Raw genomic sequence first — 22,716 nt, 5'->3', positions numbered from 1 at the left:
CATATACTGTCAGCCTGAGTCAGATTAAGACTTTTGATAGATGGGAGAACCAATGGTACTTCATATAACTATTGAATTTTATGATTTTGTATTGCATTATGTTGGAGAACACTATCTCCAAGAATAACCAGACCCACAAAAGTCACCAGAAAATTGTGGTTCGATCTTTTTCTCTGAATTTGCACAATTGGTTGTACTGCAACGTTTTTATATGTACAGAAACATTTCAGTTAAAGCAAAGTATTTCAGAAACCAATTGACAAATGTTCTGGGCAATTGCAAAATTAACATATAAAAAAGGTTTGAGCTTATTTGTAGAATTAACAAAGTCAGGTTAAAGGCTACAGGTTTTAAGCTAAAAACGTGAACACCATGTTGAATACAAGTTTTGTTTGTGAGTAACTTTAGAGTGCAGATCATACAATTTCATTATAAAACTAATTATCATGCAGACAGGGAGTAAATAGTTTGCATAACTGTTAAAGGAAAAGGCTTTTGATACAAGCGCTATTTCTACTCAACATCTAATACAGTCTTATTAAAGTTATTGTTTTAAAGAGTGAGCTCATGTTATATACCAATAGATGTAGATAGAGGAAAATCAATATAATTAACAAAGATTACTTCCTCCTCATGTTTCCGCAATGGAAAACATTGGACAAAGTTTTCTTTGATATACCTGCACTTTTATTGAGCACTGCACTGTAATTTGAGAGCATGAACACCGTCATCACATCATGTTCTGTTCAAAGGGTGTTGGTGAGGTTTTCTGTTCGCAGTTCCTTATAGATGTCAACCACAAGGAAGCTATAAATATCACTGCTCTCAGTGACAGCGCAAAGAAACTAAAACTAAAATCTACTGTTCTGTGAAACCAGCCCAACTGAAGAGACTAGACACTGATTTTAACTACGACATCATTAGATAATAATTTCAAATAGTTAGAAAACAAAACAAATTTAATTTATATTGAGCAGCATTTGAAAGCTTAGCCTGGGCTCATAAAAAAAATGTCATTGTTTATTTGCACATCATAAAGATACACAGGCAGTCACAAACATGAAACTGGTAATGACAAATATACAGCAGATTACCACTCATAAACATGTAAAACAGGGGGAAATTTACTTGATCAATTTACCTTTGACAAGTAGCACATTATGACCGTTAATAAGGAAGTAACAGGCGGGGCAAAGGTCTGGTGGTTGTACAAGCCCGAAAGGAGAAGCAGTTATTTACTTAGTCCCTTGCCAATATGAGAAGGGACCAGAGGTTGCATAAGGAGGACTTGGTTAAGAATTAAAAGTCAACACACTGGATAAAGTTAATATTGGACTGCGTCAGCCCAGACACGAAGAACTTCATTGCCAACCTCAAGTGTTGTTGTTTCTGTCAACACACTTGTGGCAGTACTGAAAAGAGAAACTTAAGTTTATCTTGGGACCACAATCGGATTTTACAAGTTCATAGGAAGTGTGTAGCTTAATCAACGCTTATAACGATGAAGCCTTTATCTTTCAAGAACACCTCAGAGCACTTTCGGATGTGTATCTTTCTGATTCTACTTTGGGTAAGTGTTTTTTTACCTTTCAACTCTGATCGTGATCAGATAGTGTACCTTTTCAAAAGAAAAGCATCAAAACCACAGAGATGGTTCAATGAACAATATCAGTCAGAACAATGTTTAGACAGTGAAATTACATTGTCTTAAATACTAGTATGTTGGAATTTTTCAGATGATGAAAGATGAATTCATTCTTGGCTGTAGTGATATAAACTCACTTACTTCCTCAGAAAACAAAAGCATGAATGAGGAAATAACGTAATGTAAGACATAAAGAGAGCCGTACCTCCGACATTTGGTATCTTGTTGATTGCATATTTTATACAAGGTGATGTAACTTGATACTGTTTTGTATTACCAAACAGCATACAGCTTTATTTGTTAGAAGAATGGAATTTTGAAAGTTAATCTGTTGAAAATGTAGCACATGGAAGATATTATAAGTAACTACTGTCCACAAATATATACATATTTGATGAATATGATTTGCAATTATTTAAAAAAAGAAAGTAATAGTTGGATAGTTGCGTACACATTCGTATTTTTATCAACTCTATCAGTACTATATCTCAGGAGTTGTTGCACTTGTTGAGATTAAGAGGTTGAAGTACAAAATGTTACAACAATTTCCGTGCCATAATTTGCATTTGAAGATCTCAGATGTTTCCTGAAGTTTCCTGCACAGCAATATCATATTGTATGTGAGTTATGTATGTTTTTTTTGTACCTATGAGGAAAGATTGTTGACTAAAAAATAGATTAGAACGTCTCCAAACACCAGTGTTTCCTTTTTTTAACATCCTTGTCACAATGCTGTTCAAACTATGTTAGACAAAATGTAATATACAATATAATAACAGAAATCACATTGCTTTGGGATACTCATAGATTGATTTAGATTTCTATCAACTAAGAGTCCATATTCAGAGTAACACTTGTGACAAGGTCATTTTCTCTGTATTCCAACAATTCGTAATCTATTTTTAGGTTGTCACTGACTCAAGCAGTACAGCAGCAACAGCAGCAACATCTAGCACAACACTGAAACCATCAGTGTCACCGTCGACAACTCTTCCAACACCAAAACCACCAGTGTCACCGTCGACAACTCTTCCAACACCAAAACCACCAGTGTCACCGTCGACAACTCTTCCAACAACAAAACCACGTAAGTTTGAGCCACTGTCCTTTATCTTGGTGACATGTCTGCATTTCCTTGTATAATAGTGCAGACTTGAGTGAAGGCCAATTATGATGTCTAATGCATTCTTTAATAAAACTGTCAACTTTTTGTCTTTTCAGCTCCTGTAAATGTCAATAATGTGACTGTTTTGACACAAAATGAGACCAGTATAACTCTGAAGTGGGACAAGGTTAACAACATCACAACATACTTTCTACAATATGATAACAACGAAGATGGTCAAAAGGAGGTCTTCATCAATGCAACAGATGAAGAGCCATCAGTCAAACATGTGGTCACTCCTCTGACTGCTGGGAGAAAATATAATTTCACCCTCATCACTGTGTTTGAGGGAGTCAACAGCACTGGTTACACATTTCAAGCTGTCACTGGTAGGTCATCTTACATTTGGAATCAGGCATTTTGCTTGTTAAATGCAAATGAAATTGTTGTATTTAAATCTTGTTCTGATTAAGGCCAACAACAACAGAGCGCTGTAAAATTATCTAATTGAAAGTTTTTTCATTAATAGATGAATGTTGCTCACTTAACATTTTTGACTTTGCTAATAAAATAATCAAGTTGAATCAAGTTATTAATTTGGTTAAAAGACCCAATGTTGTTGAAACTGTTAACTGTTTGTCTTTTCAGCTCCTGAAAATGTCAAGAATGTGACTGTTTTGGCACAAAATGAGACCAGTATAACTCTGAAGTGGGTAAAGGTTAACAACATCACAACATACCTTCTACAATATGATAACGAAGATGACGTCATCGATGCAACAGATGGAGCGACATCAGTCACACATGTGGTTACTCCTCTGACTGCTGGGAAAAAATATCATTTCACCCTCATCACTGTGTTTGATGGAGTCAAGAGCACTGGATACACATTTCAAGCTGTCACTGGTAGGTTATCTTACATTTGGAATCAGGCATTTTGCTTGTTAAATGCAAATTAAATTGTTACATTTGATTTTCTTCTGATTAAGGCCAACGACAAGTGCAAGGACAGTGCTCTGTAACAATATCTAATTTAAAATGTTTTTTTCATTAATAGATGAATGTTGCTCACTTAACATTTTTGACTTTTGATAATAAAATAATCGAGTTGAATCAAACTGTTCATTTGCTTAAAAGACCCAATGTTGTTGAAACTGTTAACTTTTTGTCTTTTCAGCTCCTGAAAATGTCAAGAATGTGACTGTTTTGACACAAAATGAGACCAGTATAACTCTGAAGTGGGTAAAGGTTAACAACATCACAACATACTTTCTACAATATGATAACGAAGATGACGTCATCAATGCAACAGATGGAGCGACATCAGTCACACATGTGGTTACTCCTCTGACTGCTGGGAAAAAATATCATTTCACCCTCATCACTGTGTTTGATGGAGTCAAGAGCACTGGATACACATTTCAAGCTGTCACTGGTAGGTTATCTTACATTTGGAATCAGGCATTTTGCTTGTTAAATGCAAATTAAATTGTTACATTTGATTTTCTTCTGATTAAGGCCAACGACAAGTGCAAGGACAGTGCTCTGTAACAATATCTAATTTAAAATGTTTTTTTCATTAATAGATGAATGTTGCTCACTTAACATTTTTGACTTTTGATAATAAAATAATCGAGTTGAATCAAACTGTTCATTTGCTTAAAAGACCCAATGTTGTTGAAACTGTTAACTTTTTGTCTTTTCAGCTCCTGAAAATGTCAATAATGTGACTGTTTCGACACAAAATGAGACCAGTATAACTCTGAAGTGGGTAAAGGTTAACAACATCACAACATACTTTCTACAATATGATAATGAAGATGACGTCATCGATGCAACAGATGGAGCGACATCAGTCACACATGTGGTTACTCCTCTGACTGCTGGGAAAAAATATAATTTCACCCTCATCACTGTGTTTGATGGAGTCAAGAGCACTGGATACACATTTGAAGCTGTCACTGGTAAATTACCTTAGATTTGGAATCAGATGTTTTGCTTGCAATATGCAGATTAAAGAATAAGTTCTGTTGTAATTACAATTTTCACACACTGTCACACTCTGTCATTTGAACATATGAGACATGACTATATACTGTGTATTTACAAGCATTAATGTTTTTTTTACATTCCAGCTCCTCGTAACACAGGAGAGTTAGAATCAATTGGTCAAAATGAGACCAGTATAACTCTGCAATGGAAAAAAGTGGATGACATCCTCACGTATACACTTGTGTTCAATGAAAGCGTGATACACGTCACTGCATCAGGGGGACTTGAAAAAGTGAACCACACAATCTTAGAGCTCACAAGTGGGACTAAATACGACTTCAGTCTCTTCACTGTATTTGAAAATATCAGAAGCAGTGGAGTAAACTACACTGCAGTCACTGGTAAGATGTTATTTCCCTGATATTGGCCTAAAACAAGAGCCACAACAAGGCTCTGTAATAATATCTAATTCAAACCTTCTCAGTAACTGGGGTATTGCTCGCTTCATCTATTTGACTGTTGCTGATAAAATACTGGAATTGAACGCAACTTTTGCTTTAAAAAAACCAAAAAACATAGTATTTTATCAGGGATATTCTGTCATATCCTGTTTTGAATTATGTGACAGTACCTTCATCGTGTTTATTTACATTTTAGCTCCTCGTAAAACAAAAGAGTTAGAATCAATAACTCTCACAGTTTGGGCTTTACTGAAATAACTGTGTGTCCTCTTTTCAGCTCCTGGAAATGTTAATAATGTAACTGTGCTCACACAAAATGAGACCAGTATAACTCTGCAATGGAAAAAAGTGGATGACATCCTCACGTATACACTTGTGTTCAATGAAAGGATGATACACGTCACTGCATCAGGGGGACTTGAAAAAGTGAACCACACAATCTTAAAGCTCACAAGTGGGACTAAATACGACTTCAGTCTCTTCACTGTATTTGAAAATATCAGAAGCAGTGGAGTAAACTACACTGCAGTCACTGGTAAGATGTTATTTCCCTGATATTGGCCTAAAACAAGAGCCACAACAAGGCTCTGTAATAATATCTAATTTAAACCTTCTCAGTAACTGGGGTATTGCTCGCTTCATCTATTTGACTGTTGCTGATAAAATACTGGAATTGAACGCAACTTTTGCTTTAAAAAAACCAAAAAACATAATATTTTATCAGGGATATTCTGTCATATCCTGTTTTGAATTATGTGACAGTACCTTCATCGTGTTTATTTACATTTTAGCTCCTCGTAACACAAAAGAGTTAGAATCAATAACTCTCACAGTTTGGGCTTTACTGAAATAACTGTGTGTCCTCTTTTCAGCTCCTGGAAATGTTAATGATGTAACTGTGCTCACACAAAATGAGACCAGTATAACTCTGAAGTGGGACAAGGTTAAACACATCTCAACATACTTCCTACAATATGATAACAAAGGAAGTCTCATTGAGGTCAAGGGCAGCACTTTTAATAAAATGGCATCAGTGACACATGAGGTCTCTTTGCTCAGTGCTGGGACAAAATACAACTTCACTCTCTTGACTTGCTTTGAGAAAGTCAACAGCACTGGATTCTCATTTAACGCTGTGACTGGTAGGTGACCTTTGAGTTAACCAGGAAGCCAGGTATTTTGCTTATGATATGCAAATCCTTCACAAATTACTGTATTCAACTGCACAGACTTCCGATATAAATAGAATTTAGAGGAATTTATGGTCATTGAGTGATTGACTTGACCTTTTACTGCCTTGATAAATCTAGGCCTCCAAGTTATAGTTTAACTAGACTCTCTTTTATAAACCTCATAATATGAAGGCTATTATTCACACCTCATCCTTGAAATTCACACTGTATTATTAAATCTCTTAGAAAGTTTCTTTTTAAAATAATTTCTGCATTCAAAATGCATTTACATTGACAAGGTATATGTGTGTGTGTGTGTGTGTTTTCAGTTCCCTCAATGGTGACTTTGGTCAACGTGACTGAACGCTCTGTGACCAGCATAACCCTGACGTGGCAGAACGCGAAGAAAGACTGGGAATACTCTCTCATCGTCAATGGGGAAAATCCACAACTTCTCCCAAATACAGCCATGGATGTTGTGTCCCATTCAACCATGTCTCTCCAGCCTGGAACAGCGTATACATTCCACGTGATCACACAGTTCTCTGGATTCAATAGCACTGCTTACGAAGTCTTCACAGTAACAGGTTCAGACATGCTTTCTCTCTGACAAACTCTCAAAATCTGTTGTCAATGGATAATTTTCATTATGACTAGTAACATCCAGAACAGTCTTTGTCCTGGAAATAATTATTTATTGATTGAATTATGTGATTAACAAATGGATGCTTTTATTTTCTTTTTCATTTCAGCCATAGACTGTACCAAGGTAAACTGGCTTGTTACTAACTCATCGATCCAAGGAACGATTGAAGGCTTGTTCTCGAATGCAACAGCCATTAATGAATCACAAACTCATGTCAGTCCTGAAGGAAGCAATGTGTCATTTTCTGGCCTCTACCCTGGAGCGACCTATGAGGTGTCTCTTGTGTATAAAAATAATACCAAAACCTATCCACAGTGTACTCACAGTTTGACAATCAGTAAGTACAAATCTGTCTTACCCCATTACCTAATATTTGTCTACATTTCTCACAGAAAATAACCTGAAGTGCTTACATGATCTTTATCAATCTATAATATCTATATAAAAATAAATATTTCAAAGCAATTTAACCATCATGGTAGTGGAGGGTACCCTGTATATTCATGTAATCAAATTGTTTTTTTGTGCTTGAAAACAACTAACACTCTGCTGCACCTTTCATGTACATGCTTATAATTAATAATAATGTTTGAAATGGTTATGTAAGATTATATCGGCTACAACAATAATTATTTTAATGTAAATTGATTAATTACATTTTTTTTCAAATAATAAATTACTTTGTCTAAAAAAAAAAAATCTAAATGTATGAATTGCCCACAAGTACCCTAACCCAGACTCAACAGGGGCCTCTTTAAATTGCTATTTTTTGTCGACCAACAGTCAAAATCCCCAAAAATATTTGATGAATATTTGAGAAAAGTAGCAAATCCTCACTCTAGGAAAGTTAGAATGATTGACAGAATGATTGACAAAATGGCATTTTTGGCTTCAGCGACTAATCAACTATGATCATAGTATTTTAAGATAATTTTCTGTGGATTGGCTAATCATGTGTTCTGTTGTACAATTACTTTACGATGGAATTCAAGCAAATGCAAGAATTTATGTTGTTAAACAATGGTTACACAGGTTTGTGATTGTATTGTAAAGGCATATTTCCACTTGTTTTCCTCAGTTCCTCCGTATTTAAGCGCACACTGTGAGTACTCCGCCGCTGGCTATTCTGTCTTTATCGTCTGGGATCATCCAGATGGTGTGTGGACTTCAGTTGAGGTGAACGTGGCTGGGGAAACTTACAAAGTGCCTGAAAATAAGCCACAGAATCTCAAAATATCTGGATTCCAACCTGCTAAAACATATCAGGTGTCTTTAGCGACACTGGTGATGCCACTGTCCGGGCCCATAAGGAAGTCTGAACAATTGTTTTTTTCATGTCCAACTGATCCAAGGGGTGAGTCAAAGTGACTATTTTACTCTATAGAAGTAACATTTTAGTGTGTTTCCTGAAGTAACCTTTAACAATCTATTCTCCCTTCGACCTCATTATTGTGCTGTTTGGAATTAGTTATATGAATTGCCTGTTGTTTGGTTTTAGTGTCTGCTGTGGTGAGTATCTATATGTTTTAAAGCATTCAATCCATATTCTATCCCCTGTAGGAGTCATTGCAGGGGCAGTAATTGCTGTTGTGCTTTTTTGTCTCCTGGTCTGTTTGGCCCTCTTCATTTTTTTTAAAAGACCAGATATTATCAGGTTAGTGCTGCCACAGTTACCATAGTTATATTATTTCCCGAAAATGTAGTGAATCCGATTCAATCAGCGACCCTCTTTGCTTCTTTCCCACAGCAGAAAAAAGGCATTCATTGGTGGTTCCAGACAAGCCAATAAAAAGATCAAGTAAGTATTCGTTTCTCCATTTCTACATAATACTAACACCACTGTCAGTCTACAATGTTGTGAAAATGGAAAACTAGATATTGTATACTTACAGAGAATTAGAAGGTTAACCACATATGAAAATATACTGTATTCAACATTACACCAATCTTGTCTCTGTAATATTTTTGCATGTCAATTGTCTTAAATACCATTACAATGCAACGTGGGTTCTACTTTTGTTGTGTTTTTTTCTCAGAGCTATTTCTGTGGCAAAGTTTCCAGACCACTTTTACCAGTTAGAGCTGGATGAGAATAGAGGTTTCAGCCAGGAATATGAGGTGCATACAAAAGCATATCTTATTTTGTTTTTCTTCTATGTCTTCCTATTTTGGTTTATGACCAGAACTGTGTGTGTGTATAGCTGGGTTACTGTTTCCCTTGCTTTCTGTCAATCACTTGCCGTCTCATCTTCCAACTTCTATGCAGAATCTCATTCCTGTTGGCATGGAGCAAACACGAGAGGCAGCTCTTCTACCCCAGAACAAAGCGAGGAACCGTTTCACCAATATCCTACCATGTAAGCCTGTCCTCTGACTGCTGGATCCCAATATCATGAGCAGTCGAGAGTCATTAAATAGTCCAGATAAACTGATTCCTTCTAACTAGCCTACTTTGTTGTGGTGCATTGCAGTTGAACCATCTTCTGTTTTCTCATCATAGATGACTGGTGTCGGGTGATGCTTACTACATCCAATCCCAATGAAACTTCCGACTACATCAATGCCTCTTACATGCCAGTAGGTATTACTTGATGACTGTCAAAGAGCAGACTTGATAAGCTTGAACCATTCATTATCTGTAAAGAAATTGCCACAATTGCAAGCAAATGATTGCTTAAACATCTGCACATTAATTTGAAGTCTAGCAAATTACGCTGACTGTGTGATTTCATCAGCACAAAATGGTGTTCTTTGTCATACTGAGCAATATAGGATTTATACAAGCTAGAAAAGTGTTCCTGTTAACTTTGAAAATTGCTTCTTAGGGCCACAACAGCAACAGAGAGTACATCGCTACCCAGGGTCCTCTGCCCTCCACAGTCAATGAATTCTGGAGAATGATCTGGGAACAAAGAGTTAAAGGCATTGTCATGGTAACCAACTGCACTGAGGGAGGACGGGTGAGTGGTCAGGAAGATTTGAGAATGTTATACCGACAGATTTTAGAGGAAGTGCAAACTTCAAATGGTTACAGTTCACACAAATACTTTTTGTGGGTTTCTCAGTTCCCACAAATAAGTATTGACTACTACTACTACTGACAACTACGACTACATTAAAACAGCTCCAATAACCCAATTTTGGTGTTTCTTTTTCCTAGACTAAGTGTGAGCTATACTGGCCTGCAAACAGTAATCCTTGCTCTTACGGAGGGCTGTTAGTCACCATCAGATCTGAGCAGCAGGAGGCCAACTGGACATTGAGGGAATTTAGGGTGAAACATGTACGTAACATCTCTCTAAAAATGTGATGGTCTAACTAAATAGGCTGAGTTTTAATATAATTCAAAGTCAAAAAAGCACAACAAAGTGAATGAAAACTGGAATTGTGTCAGAGCACAAATAACAATTTATGAATTTGTGTTTGCACATAAAGAGGATAAATGTTCGACGACTTCAACGTGAACTTTGTTGGTTCAAGACTTACAGTATTTGAGTTCCTCTATTTGATCATCTTCACAGCGGAATAACTCAGAGGAGCGCACAGTGAAACATTTTCACTTCACTGCCTGGCCTGACCATGGAGTCCCACAGGGCACCGAAGTCCTGATCCAGTTCAGAGGGCTGGTGAGACAGCACATAGAGAGAGAAGGGGCTGGAGCACCAACCGTGGTTCACTGCAGGTACAGAATGAACTCTTGTTGTAAGTCTGGAGAGAAGACTATAAAAATCAGACAGAGGTCCACTAAGTTGGGTCGACTGACAACCTTACAGCTTTTATATCTTATGATATATAAGCACATACATTTTGGATGAAATGTTAGCTTTTATAAGTTTCACTGGTTTAGTGTTTATGTCAGTTGTAAGTAAGAAGGTGCTCAGGGATGAGAAAATGTTTTAAGTCGTAGTGAGTGATTTCCACATAGTTAGAAAACTGCTTTGAGACCATCAGGACTACCCATGATGACCATCAATCCTGGCCACTAACTGCTGACCTTTTGCTGTGTGTGTTCTCTCTTAGTGCTGGAGTTGGGAGGACAGGCACTATCATTGCTCTGGATGTGTTGCTTCAGCAGCTAGATAAAGAAAGAGCTGTGGGAATCAACGGCTTTGTGCACAAGATGAGACTGAGCCGACCGCACATGGTGCAGACGGAGGTAAAAATCATATGAAGTAACCACTTATTTTGCCACTTCCTTACTTTGTTACATTATTTAAGTTGAGACTCTCATAACTTCTACACAGCTGGACATACAGCTCAAACACTGTACCCATAGCATTTGTTAGTATCCAAATGAAGCCTTGCTTACATTTCCATGTAGTTGTTTACATCCATCCTCTAAAAACATGGTTTTGAAATTGTCTTTTCTATTGTCCCTTTTAAACTTTAACAAGGCCATATTTAAAAAAAGATTTACTACTATAATGTAGGCCTCACTGCATTAAGGTGTATGTTTATATGCACATTTACAAGGAAGTGTCAGACAGAATAAGATGGGAACATATACACTCTACACCCCAAGTTCTGCTTTTCTAATGACCAGCAAATATGGTTTACTTATTTTCAGTCCCAGTATGTTTTCCTGCACCAATGCATCATGGACCGTCTGCAGCCAAATGAGAAGAATGAAGAGAACATATATGAGAATGCAGAAATGATATACGCCAATGCCACAGCACTCCGAGAGTTCAAAAACGCCTAAATAAGATCGTCAGCACTGAAGTCAGTCTTTTGTGCACTTAGTGTGAAACAAATTCTAAAGCTTTATTTTTGCTAACTGTTAATAAGAAAATGAAAGATGATATATTTACTGTACATGAATACTACACTTTAGATTTGATTTTATTTGTAAATGAGTGTTCATCTTATTTACCAAATGTGTATTCTTATTACTATTATGATATGAGGAAACAACACTCCAGGTGACTAAAGAATGTTTTCATATTACATTTATTAAAAATAAGAACTGTAGGTAGAAAATAATGATTATTTGTACATGAAAAAATACAATCTTTTTATAAACAAAAATACCTGAATATGTCTTTACTGCCAATTAGAATGAAAATCCAATATGTCACATTTTCATATTAGTGTTAAACTGACAGAGAACCGCAACACAATGAGTATAACTTTGGCGCCATGAGCTGGGTTTTGGGTCCAATGTTTGTACTTGATATATGTCGACGATCCCTTGCTACCTAGAACAGACAACACAACCGCTCCGCTCACGCATTTTCCCCCTTGATGCCTTTACTTGCTGGGTCCTTGCTGGTGGAGGCAATGGAGAAGTTACGATGGATGAGTTCCTTTCTGGCTTGCAGGGCCTCAGGGTTGATGGTGACCGGTACTGATTGCTGCTTGCCTGGATGCAGGGGCTCTATTTTACCGGCTACAGGCGGCGGAGGGACGGAGAACTTCTTAGCGATGTTGTGCAGGACACAGCACGCCTTGATAATGTTGGCCTTTTTGTCCAAAGAGCATTCTTGTGCAAAACCAAGTTGCATCAAACACCTGAAACGTCTCTTCATGGAGCCCAGAGTTGTCCGCATGACGTCGTGGATCTTCGCATGGGCCTCATTGAATCGGGTCTCATTGTCATTTGCAGGTTCTGACACAGGAGTCAAGACATGTTTGCTTAAGTGATAGCCTTTTCCGCCTTTAAGAAATACAGGAGAGAATGCAGTTAATAAAAACTAGGAAAGGTACCGATAGAAAATCAAAATACTTTTGAGGGGTGAATGTCAACCAGCCCTGCATTGCATGGGTTTGTTACGCAATGTTAGTAACAAAGGTATCAGTGTGTATTATCTTATATGATTATGAATGATCAAGTGGGGAAGTTAATTTTTAACCTCGGGAACTCTAGTTTAACTGTAAAAATATTAAACTTTAGATCCATAAACTTTTTTGAGAGATTTCCTCTGCAGATTTTCCTGAGGAAGATTGACAAACAGTTGAAAGCTCTAGAAAAAATCTAAAACATGGAAACCTGAGTATTGTTTTTTTAAACCAATATACTGTTGTGGGTAGCATAAGGCCGTATGCATATACTGTTTGCTTAATTATAATGGGTTTTTGAAAAGCAGGAAATGTTATAGGTTGTGTGTGTGTGTGTGTGTGTGTGTGTGTGTGTTTGAGTTTATTATTATACACTGACATTTAGTAAAACATGTCACTTTGCACAGAGATACAGTAGCAGTCAAAAGTTTGGACACACCTTCTCATTCAACTACTTTGAAGAATCTAAAATATAAAACATATTCTGGTTTGTTGAGCATTTGTTTGTTTACCACATAATTCCATATGTGTTCCTTCATAGTTTGGATGTCTTCAATATTAATCTACAATGTAGAAAAAAAGAAAAAGAAAAACAAAGAAAAACCATTGAATGAGAAGGTGTGTCCAAACTTTTGACTGGTACTGTACATGAATTAAGTTACGACATCCAAACAGGAGGTCAAGAGTCTTAATAATGATTTTTTTGGGGGTTTTACATCTTACCAATAACCCAATATGCTCCATGCAGTTCCTCCTCCATTTCTCTTCCTTTAAACGACGACTCCCACATTTCCTGCTCAAACGTACTGCCCACACAGCACTTCTCCACACTCAGGATGTTGCCGTCGGAGTCGCATATGACCTGGCTCACCACCGATGTGTAACCTAAAGCGTTGACGAAGGACCTGAACGCCTCCTTCTCGTACGGAGACGCTCTTATCTTAAAGTGCGCCGGAGCCAGGACGCCCAGCACGTTGGGGATCCCGCAGACCCTCTTCATCGTGGAGGCCACGTTGGTTTTGGCTTCCCGGAGCAGTGGGAACGAGATGAACTGATCGGCCATCCCCGCGATGACCCCGGAGACTGTGCCGATGACCGCGGGGCAGTCCGCCTGGCTCGGCCCGGCTCTCTGCAGGACGTCGGCGGAGGAAGCCCCGTGTGCGTAATAGTTCAGCGCCACCATGACCGTCGCGTCCACCGACAGCGCGGGTTGATCCAAAACCACGTTCTTCATGCGGATGCGCACTGCGTCGGTGATGAAAGTGATGCAGGGTCTGCTGAGGTGGAACATCTGGAACAAAGCATCGTCGTCAAAATCGTCGAAGCTGCTCGGGGCCGGACAGTCCGCTGCGCCGTACCCGAGGAGCTCCTCCTGCACTGCGAGCCACACCGGCAAGGCGAAGGCCATCTGTTTATACGACCGGAGAAGAGTCTGAAGAAGGCTGGAGGCTTCAAGAACTGTGACTGAGGATCAACTGTCATGGCAGTACGGTCTTCTTCTTTGAGACAGTCCGCAAAGCTGTACTTTATCGCCATCCAGTGGACAGGAATGCAGCTATCTTTATAATAATGATAATAATTAGTTTATTATATACTACAGTCTATGTCTCTTCCTGCTTTGTTAATTATTGTTGCACGGTAAAGTGCAATTTCCCCTCTCAGTTATCAGTGGAGAAGTGGAAGCCTTGCACTAAAGCGAAACACATGCTCATTAGTTCAAAGATGTTTAGTACATCTATAAATGATCAGTGGGGAACTACAAGTGAAATAGAGGAACTGGAGATAACCGACCATAGTAAAAACATAATATACATTCACTTTTATACCATGGCCCTGAATTGTAGAGTTGTTGTACAGGTTGTGATTCTGACCAATCAGATGAATGTGTTTTACAATAAAATCTTGTCTAGTTGCTTTTTCATGTCTTAAGTCAGAATCAGGACATATCAGACTAAACCGATCCAGCACCTGAGATTTGTTGCAACTTCGCCCTTATGGTTCTAGCAGTGGACGCTTAGCATGGGCGGATTATGAGTCAATGGGCCCCTGGACACAGACATGAAACAGGCCTCCCCATCTGTCCTATCTAGGAGCAAGACTCACAGACTGTGTGATGCTTTTGCCTCTTTTGGCAGGTACTTCATGTCATGTATGTTTTTGTGTTCTTCAAGTCATACTGTGTCTCTTGGTAGTCGTTTTGTGTCTCATTGTGGTGTTATTGTTGCCTTACGTTCTTTTGTGCCTTTTTTGGTCGATGGATGTCTCTGAGATCATTTAGTATCTCTTTGCGGTCGTCTTGTGTATCTGTCTGGTCGTTTTGCGTCTCTTTGAGGTCAGTAAGTTTATCTTTGATTGACATTTTGTACGTGAAAGGGGGCCCCTTACACTTTGGCCCCCTTGGCCTCTGGCTGGTAGGTCTGCTCAGTAATCCATCCGTGATGCCGAAGACTAAACAGGGTATCACGTATATATAAGATATTGTCCCCCATTTATTTCAAATGATGATACTAACAGAAGTGTAGTATTGCACAAAACACATACTGTATGTATAAAAAAATATATACTTTATTGGATAAAATCCCCTTGTTCATCAAATATACAAGTTACTTTGATAATAGTAACTTTGTTCATATTGTGACATTGTCTTACATCATATTCAGCATATCCCTGTTAACACACACAGAGCACATCATTTTGTAAATAAAGGACAAGAGAAAGTAAATTCTTACAGTACATATTTCCCCCATTGCATTGTTCCTGGATAAATAAATAAAAGCAGAATCCCTGTTTTATAAACAAAGGGAAAACAGCGACACCATAATAAATCCCTCCTCTAGTCCATCTCTGACTACATTAGTTCCTGTTTGTTATGATGTGGGGGACAAATAGAAAATTCTGTTGACTTCACTAATGGAAACATCTTTCAGTCTGGGTATTCCCCCCTTGTGGCAGTCTGTTGTCCTTTGGCCTTGTGCGTACACGTCTGTGACAGAAAGAAACATTTAAGGACGTTAGGGTCGGGGAGTTCCCAACTCATGAGTAAATATTTACACTTGAGTGTTTTCTCCTGTCGGGAGGCCTGATGTCAGATTAACCGTATCATATACAACAATATTACATTATAGTATACAGTACATTACGCAAATATGCAATGGTAGCAACCTGTCAATCACAAGGTAGCCACACCCTGAAGCATACCCTGCTTGATTGTCTATTTTATTCTAAATAGGATCATCATTTTTAAAAAAAAGTTTGCGGTTGAGATCATAATTGAGTTTACAATGTTACTTTGGCAATAAAATCAAGTGAGAAGTAGAGTTATTTTCTCATAGATTTCTTCTACTAACCAGTAGGTAACACTTAGCCTAAGGCAATGTATTCACCTGTGATGCTGTCCAGGGAGTCGAGCGGAGCGGTGTTGTTCAGGTTCACTCCGAACAGCAGCACCACAGCGATCACTAATGCAACCAGAAGATAGATTGGTACGGCAAGGGCCCAATATCTACACAAGAAAGAAAAATAATCAGTTAACAGATCATAAAACTTCTAATGTGGTACATGTCATTCCTTAGGCACACAATTTAATCTAACAGTCAAGAGAGGGGAAATTGGTTATTGGATAACTAATATCCAACATGATATGCGTTATCTTACTTTTGAGGCCAGTAGGTGAGCCCTATTGAATGAAGCCACTCGTCTGGTATAAATGCCCACAGGCAATACAGAACTGTGGAGAGAAGAAAGGAAAGTAGACATCACACTGCAGATATGGTTGACCGTTTTTTTGTTTGGATACCTAATCATACTGTTTTAAACTGAAGAATAAAAGATTGGTCTGTCTTTCTTTGCAGATACCACACACACACACACACACACACACACACACACACACACACACACACACACACACACACACACACAGTTAGTTGTTTTGTATTTTTAAAATATATTTAACGTACATCAGTAGAATATTTAACCAAATGGGTCGCACAGACTTTTTCTTCTTACATAAATTAGATTTATATACACAGCATTTTATTTTGAAATGACTTTTTGTAGCAGTTTCTGAATTGACCATTGATTGTACACGAAATTGTATAAACATGCTATTTAATTCCCTTAATATCTCTGAGGGAATTTCATTTGAATTAGACATGTTTAACATTTTAATATTTGAAGAGTTAAATGTATATATACTTTACTTACAGAAGCCAAACTGTGAGCCAAGGAAAAGGACAAACCCATAAATGGCTCTCTCAGGCAGAGGAGAGGGAGAGTTTACCACCATGATCTCTAACCAAAGCGAAACACAGAAAGGTAACGTTACATGGTAGAAGTGTAAAAAAAAAATCAGGAAATGTATAAAGCTTCAGACGTAAAGTTTGCTCAAGTTACGTAGTAAATACGTAGTTCATATAACAGCTAAGGCTGGTAGCAGCTGAACAACAACAACACACCTAAACTGAACTTTTGAGACAAGATGCCCTCGACATATGCGAGTTAGGTATTTATCAGAACTGTTGGTAAAGAATACGTTAAAAATATATATTTCTACCAAACACCGGGTGGCTCCTTTACTCCAACAATTGTAAGCTGTCAAATATCGTCGATCAATTATTTTGCCTGCGATGGGTCCCATACAATCTTCGGTCCGATGTAAAACGTTTGGCCCAAAAAACGTTCCGCTTTTAAAATAAAAAGCACAAGAAACAGCAACAAATGTTTTTAAAAAAGTAACACTATATTTAAATATAGATTAACATGTTAATACACATTGAAGTGAATATGTATTTGAACGTTGCACCGTTGTATTGTTCAGTTATAGCAGTCACAACTTCGTGTTTTTGCCGGACACATTTGGCTGCTGCACAATTCGGAACTATACATTTCAGCATGGCTTTGGAGTAGGTTGAGGTAGCTAACAAGCATTTTTTCCTCAACGGTTAAGAGAATTATTCGAACAAAACCACTTCGTCAGTGCAACTACTGGGTAAACTTACCCCACGGAAACATTTTTGTGAAACAGTGTTCACCGCGTTTCTGTTTACGTTACCTACCTGGTGACCAAGTGACGGAGTTATACGGTCCAGCGTGGCTGAGGACGCTTAAGTTACTTTACTTACGTTCACCAAATAATACGCAATATTTCACCGAAAGTGGCCATAATGTCAAAGGTGACGTCTAAGACGGAAGATTCGCCTGCTAAAACAAAACGACCCAAATCTTCAGAGGAAAAATACTTGAGGAAAATGAAAAAGAAACAGTGGATGACAGAGAAGTTCTTAAAGATAAAGCCACCACCCAAGATCCATGAAAAACCCAAAGCTCAGCAACCCAAACCTCCAACAGATGGCCTGCAGTTCTCTGCTAACTGGAAGATGTTACAAGAGGTTTGTCATTAAAATATATTGTTCTGTCTCTGTAGCTTGTTAAAATGTTTACATGTCAAATCTTTGCATCAGATTTCCTCACATTCAATACTTTCATCACGATTGTTCAATACTTTGCAAAACCTTCCACAGATTATAAAGGCCAGTCAACCGGAGAAGAAGCAGCCTGTGACACCAAAACCTCAGAATGGTGTTCTGCCAAACCAGGGGGCTAAAGCAAAGTCTACTAAAAGTATTCCCAAGAACAATGTCTGTCCCAAGCAGAAGGACGCTGAGACAAAAGTGAAGCATAAACTGGTTCCCAAAAGTGTTGCCCCCAAGGATCGGGTGAAGTCAAAGGTTCCAGCTGTAACAGAGACAAAACAGTCCGCTGCTCCAAAAAGGAAAATAGCCAGTGGACAGTTAAACGGCGAGCAAGCGGCCAAGAAAAAAAAGCCTGTGGTTGAAGAGAAGAAACCCACAGTGTAAGTACACAGCACTCACTTCTGATGATACTCCGGTCCAGAAGAATTGTGGCTGCTAACTTCATTTTGTTCTTTGCTATTGCAGAGAGGACATTTGGTTTGATGATGTGGACCCTGACGACATTGAGGCAACAGTGGGAGCAGAGGCAGCAGAGATCATGAGGAGAAAGCAGGGCACCCAGCAGCACAAGGACACAGAGAGCGCCCTGGTCAAGGAGAGAGCCTTTGAGGGGTGAGTGAAGGCGAAGTCAGTGTCCTTTTGTAGCCCCACAGATGTGCTTCAAAAGAGTTCATGTCAAGTGTTATGACAGTTAAGTCATTAACTGAAAAATCCTCAGAAAAACGTGAATGAAGCATAGGCAGTGGTCTACCTGCAGTGTTGTCTGGTCTTGTGCTTTCCAAGGACCGTACTGCTGTTTTACATATTTTCGTGCATTTTACAAATAGCACATTTTTAGAAGACTAGTTTTACTTTTTGGGATATTCGATTTATTGCCTAGAGATGGATGAGAGGATCGATGCATTCTCATATCTGTAAGGTACACATAACGTGAGCTTAATGACTCAGATAGTCTGGCTGTCTCTGAAGGTAACAGATCTAAAAAAGTGTCAAATACTACAACATTTTGGGTAAAACGATAAAGATAAATGGCCCACTCATTCACTCACTCATTACAATATACCAAACAGAAACTGAGACAACAGGTCTTCCTCCCACAGTTTGATGTAGTAGTGAAGACTGTCCTCTCTTATCACCCTGTTGGCCATTCGCCAACCATTAGCCTCACCAGAGCCGTGGCCATTGATTGCGAGATGGTGGGAGTCGGTCCTGACGGAGAGGAGAGCATCTTGGCTCGTGTGTCCCTCGTGAACCGCTTTGGGAAATGCATCTATGACAAATATGTGAAACCCACAGAAAAGGTAACAGACTACAGGACAGCTTTCAGTGGAATCCGACCAGAGGACATTAAAGACGGTGAGACAAGTATTTGTAATGAACAAACAATAACAGAATTGTTTTTTTTATAATTTATTGCTTAAAAATAGTCTTCATGAACTGTTGTACCATAACATCCATGTTTGTCTCATTGCAGGAGAGAATTTACAGGTTGTGCAGAAGGAGGTTGCAGAGATCCTGCAAGGCAGAATAGTGGTTGGACATGCCATACACAATGACCTAAAGGTAGACTGGATGTTATATCTGAGAGGGAATTAAAACACTTAAATAAATGTAAGCACTTGTTTACCAATCTCAAACTCCGGTTTCAGATTTTACTTTTGGATCATCCAAAAAAGAAAATCCGGGACACCCAGAAGTACAAACCTTTTAGGAAGGCTGTTAAGGTACGTATACTACTCTAAAGTCGACATAGCATGTGTACGTGACCCAGTTCTTTGAATCAGTGTTGTATAATATGCAATCATTTTTCTTTTTTTCTTTTAGAGTGGCCGACCTGCTCTGAAAGTCCTCTGTAGAGAGATACTCAACGTTAAGGTCCAACAGGGTGAACATTCATCCGTAAGTCATCAACACATCACTCTCACATTAATAACAATAACAATTTATTTAGAAAACACAAAATTACAAAGAATACCTATAAAAATGTTATACATAGCATCTTGGACTGATCTCCCCCTCGTTCTTCCGATGTCTACCAGGTCCAAGATGCTCAGGCCACCATGAGGCTCTACACAATGGTGAAAAAACACTGGGAAGCAGAGATTAAAGCCAGTCATAACAACAAAGACTCAGCCAAGACGAGTGCAAGGAAGCCAAAGTCTCCCAAGAACATGGGCAGGAATCTCATGGGATTATCAATTCAAAACCAATAGAGAAGAGGACAGATCATATCTGGATCAGAGCAGACCTGACTGAAACAATGAGAGGTTTGGAGAGAGTTCCATAAAAATGTGTTTTAACAGGTGGGTTTCTCAGACCGGTCGTTCCAGGATTTGAAAGACCTGCACAAAGCCTTGGACTTGCACAGGGATTCAAACAGCCAAGAGATCATGGAGCTTTCATTTACTTTACTTTTCTTTATTACGACATCATTTCCCAACATGTAATTTACAGCCGTCAGAGGCAGATGTTTAAATCATCCAATATCTCCTCCTCACCGCTCATGAGAACCGCTCAATCATTTCTCCACTAGCACACAATCCGTTATTTTTGCATAATGGTTCCATTGTCATATATATTGTGTGTTTAGAGCTTTGTTCTCTTGGCTTGTAGTAATGTGATTCCTGGTTGCCTTATATGTTTTAAAAAGTATGAATAAATGAGAGAAAGTCTTTCTATATAGCTATATTGGAATTATTGTTTTTTAAAACCCCTAACCAGTGATGCTGTTTTTGTCAATGACAGAAGTGAACCCATCTGAATCCAGTCTTGTCTTAAATTGATCTCTCAAAGAAGTTGACGGTTAAATATCCCAAATGTGCTCCTTGGATTTTTAGATTCTCATTTTCATAATCTGCTGCTTCCTCATGACCTAATGACCATTCTAAAGATGTTTAGAAATATGGTGACAATTGTGTCTTGAATCTCGTTGACATTTTGCTCATAGAGATTAACCGCATAGTTAGACAGATTATTTTACTGCCTAATTGACAGCCAGAGTTTGTCCAACGTGAGACCACCACAGTGTACCTCTTTTCTTTTCCCACCCCCCAAAAAATAAATCACTTCCAGATGAGTTCTCAGATGACCCATGAAGCATTTGTAGAAATAATTGCCATCTCTCTGTAATTTGGCTTTGGTCTCCACATAACTATTCTGTTAAGATTTAAATTTTTTCCACAATGCATAAGAACTAGGTTACATGAGATGGTTCTTACCTAGGATCAGTGGTTCTCATAGCCGCACAGTCTTCTGTAAATGTGTGAGTTATGCTTCACTTCCAGTGATAAATTGTGAATGATTTAAGCTCCTTGTACGACCGCAGTGTCAGTGTGATTTGCTGCTGATCGTTGTTGGAAAATGTGCTCTTCACATAGTAGAAATGAAACCTTGGTCCACGAGGAGTCCAAGCTCTAAATTATTACGGAGCCAGATGAGATTCTGGAAGACTCAGTCGCATTAATACTTTCTCTGACAAAAACACTAGGGGAAGGACCAGTACCCTCATCCTTAGATGGATAAATTGTCTCTCCTGCTTCAAATGTTATTGTTTTTTTTTTTCAAAAGTGTGTTTTATGGTTGCCTTTGGTATCAGAAACAAACGTACCCTGCTCCGGTAGTTTGAATATACTTATAATATCGTCATCAAACAACAAAAACTGTCAAGAGTTTTAATAATTATTTTGATTAGATTAAGTGTTAATTTACACAATCTCATTTGTGACGGAATTTTTGAGGTTTTAATTTGGGATTTTCTTGTTGGAGTCATGGAGTTACAGTTTATTTCATATGAGGGACTTCGGTTCCCTGTGTGGGAACAGTACGTCAGTGTGATTTGCTGCCCAGAGGCTGGTGCAAAGTGTGCCCTACATTGCTGAAGTGAAGATGACGCCCTTGGTGTGCAGGCTCTAAATCTAAATTTGGCTCTGTATGGACGCTGTGAATCCCTCTTGTTAGATGGAAAAATTTGGACGTGGTAATTGACTCATCGGCGTATAAAATACTTTTTTTAGAACGTTTTGTTTTCTGGATAACCCTGGGTATTTTTGTACAGCTGTGTTATGATTGTGGTGCCACAGAAAAGCAGAGCTAACTCTTCACTGGATTTCCCCTGTTAAACTATGTGATGTCTCCTCCTAGTGGTTAAACAGTTAAAGCCAAGAAGTAATTTATTATGTCCTAACATTAAAGTTTGGACTTAATAATAGGAGCATGAATAGTTATGCAACCCTCAAGAAATAGCTTTCTATCAGTACTTTCTTTCAATAAGGTACACCTATTTTGTGCTCAACAAAAAATGCGCTGCAAAACAGACACAATTCAGTAAGATTTTATAAAAATGCATAATATGCAAGTTTACTTTCGAGGTTAAAAAGGTTCATATGTGTAGCAGTTTTGTCTGTTTTAAATTTGTTTGAATTTACAAATTGTAAACAATTTCCT

The 22,716-nt window shown here is 38.4% G+C and overlaps 4 protein-coding genes across 7 annotated transcripts; 2 read left to right on the top strand and 2 right to left on the bottom strand.

Annotated features, from left to right (window-relative positions):
• The first annotated feature begins 1,254 nt into the window (after positions 1 to 1,254).
• On the top strand, positions 1,255 to 11,728 carry LOC129091384 (receptor-type tyrosine-protein phosphatase H-like). 2 transcript variants are annotated; one of them, XM_054598982.1, is made up of 22 exons: positions 1,255 to 1,570; positions 2,552 to 2,732; positions 2,867 to 3,139; positions 3,399 to 3,656; positions 3,928 to 4,185; positions 4,457 to 4,714; positions 4,886 to 5,143; positions 5,481 to 5,738; positions 6,076 to 6,345; positions 6,705 to 6,962; positions 7,128 to 7,358; positions 8,100 to 8,375; positions 8,582 to 8,675; positions 8,769 to 8,819; positions 9,058 to 9,139; positions 9,288 to 9,378; positions 9,522 to 9,598; positions 9,847 to 9,981; positions 10,182 to 10,304; positions 10,543 to 10,703; positions 11,042 to 11,177; positions 11,589 to 11,728. In XM_054598982.1, exons 1-22 carry the CDS (start codon positions 1,502 to 1,504, stop codon positions 11,721 to 11,723), a joined length of 3,933 nt encoding a protein of 1,310 aa, XP_054454957.1. In that variant the 5' UTR covers positions 1,255 to 1,501; the 3' UTR covers positions 11,724 to 11,728. The 2 variants fall into 2 exon arrangements, with proteins under 2 accessions (XP_054454957.1, XP_054454958.1); XM_054598983.1 differs by lacking the exon at positions 6,076 to 6,345.
• A 314-nt stretch (positions 11,729 to 12,042) lies between these two features.
• On the bottom strand, positions 12,043 to 14,672 carry si:dkey-197c15.6 (putative nuclease HARBI1). The gene is made up of 2 exons (XM_054598984.1): positions 13,523 to 14,672; positions 12,043 to 12,677 (listed from the first exon to the last, which is right to left on the bottom strand). The coding sequence occupies exons 1-2, from the start codon at positions 14,205 to 14,207 to the stop codon at positions 12,247 to 12,249; spliced, it is 1,116 nt and encodes a 371-aa protein (XP_054454959.1). The 5' UTR covers positions 14,208 to 14,672; the 3' UTR covers positions 12,043 to 12,246.
• A 611-nt stretch (positions 14,673 to 15,283) lies between these two features.
• pigp (phosphatidylinositol glycan anchor biosynthesis, class P) lies at positions 15,284 to 17,447 on the bottom strand. 3 transcript variants are annotated; one of them, XM_054599273.1, is made up of 5 exons: positions 17,334 to 17,419; positions 17,006 to 17,092; positions 16,454 to 16,526; positions 16,183 to 16,301; positions 15,284 to 15,782 (listed from the first exon to the last, which is right to left on the bottom strand). In XM_054599273.1, exons 2-5 carry the CDS (start codon positions 17,085 to 17,087, stop codon positions 15,667 to 15,669), a joined length of 390 nt encoding a protein of 129 aa, XP_054455248.1. In that variant the 5' UTR covers positions 17,088 to 17,092; positions 17,334 to 17,419; the 3' UTR covers positions 15,284 to 15,666. The 3 variants fall into 3 exon arrangements, with proteins under 3 accessions (XP_054455248.1, XP_054455246.1, XP_054455247.1); XM_054599271.1 differs by having other exon boundaries at positions 17,257 to 17,345; XM_054599272.1 differs by having other exon boundaries at positions 15,285 to 15,782; positions 17,355 to 17,447.
• Positions 17,448 to 17,688: 241 nt separating this feature from the next.
• Positions 17,689 to 21,534, top strand: rexo4 (REX4 homolog, 3'-5' exonuclease). The gene is made up of 8 exons (XM_054599047.1): positions 17,689 to 18,189; positions 18,322 to 18,653; positions 18,739 to 18,885; positions 19,436 to 19,629; positions 19,748 to 19,836; positions 19,923 to 19,997; positions 20,098 to 20,172; positions 20,313 to 21,534. Exons 1-8 carry the CDS (start codon positions 17,965 to 17,967, stop codon positions 20,484 to 20,486), a joined length of 1,311 nt encoding a protein of 436 aa, XP_054455022.1. The 5' UTR covers positions 17,689 to 17,964; the 3' UTR covers positions 20,487 to 21,534.
• Positions 21,535 to 22,716: the final 1,182 nt, after the last annotated feature.

This window comes from Anoplopoma fimbria, chromosome 5 (assembly GCF_027596085.1).
Source record: "Anoplopoma fimbria isolate UVic2021 breed Golden Eagle Sablefish chromosome 5, Afim_UVic_2022, whole genome shotgun sequence".
NCBI lineage: Eukaryota > Metazoa > Chordata > Actinopteri > Perciformes > Anoplopomatidae > Anoplopoma > Anoplopoma fimbria.
This window is presented reverse-complemented; position numbering and strand designations above follow the sequence as displayed.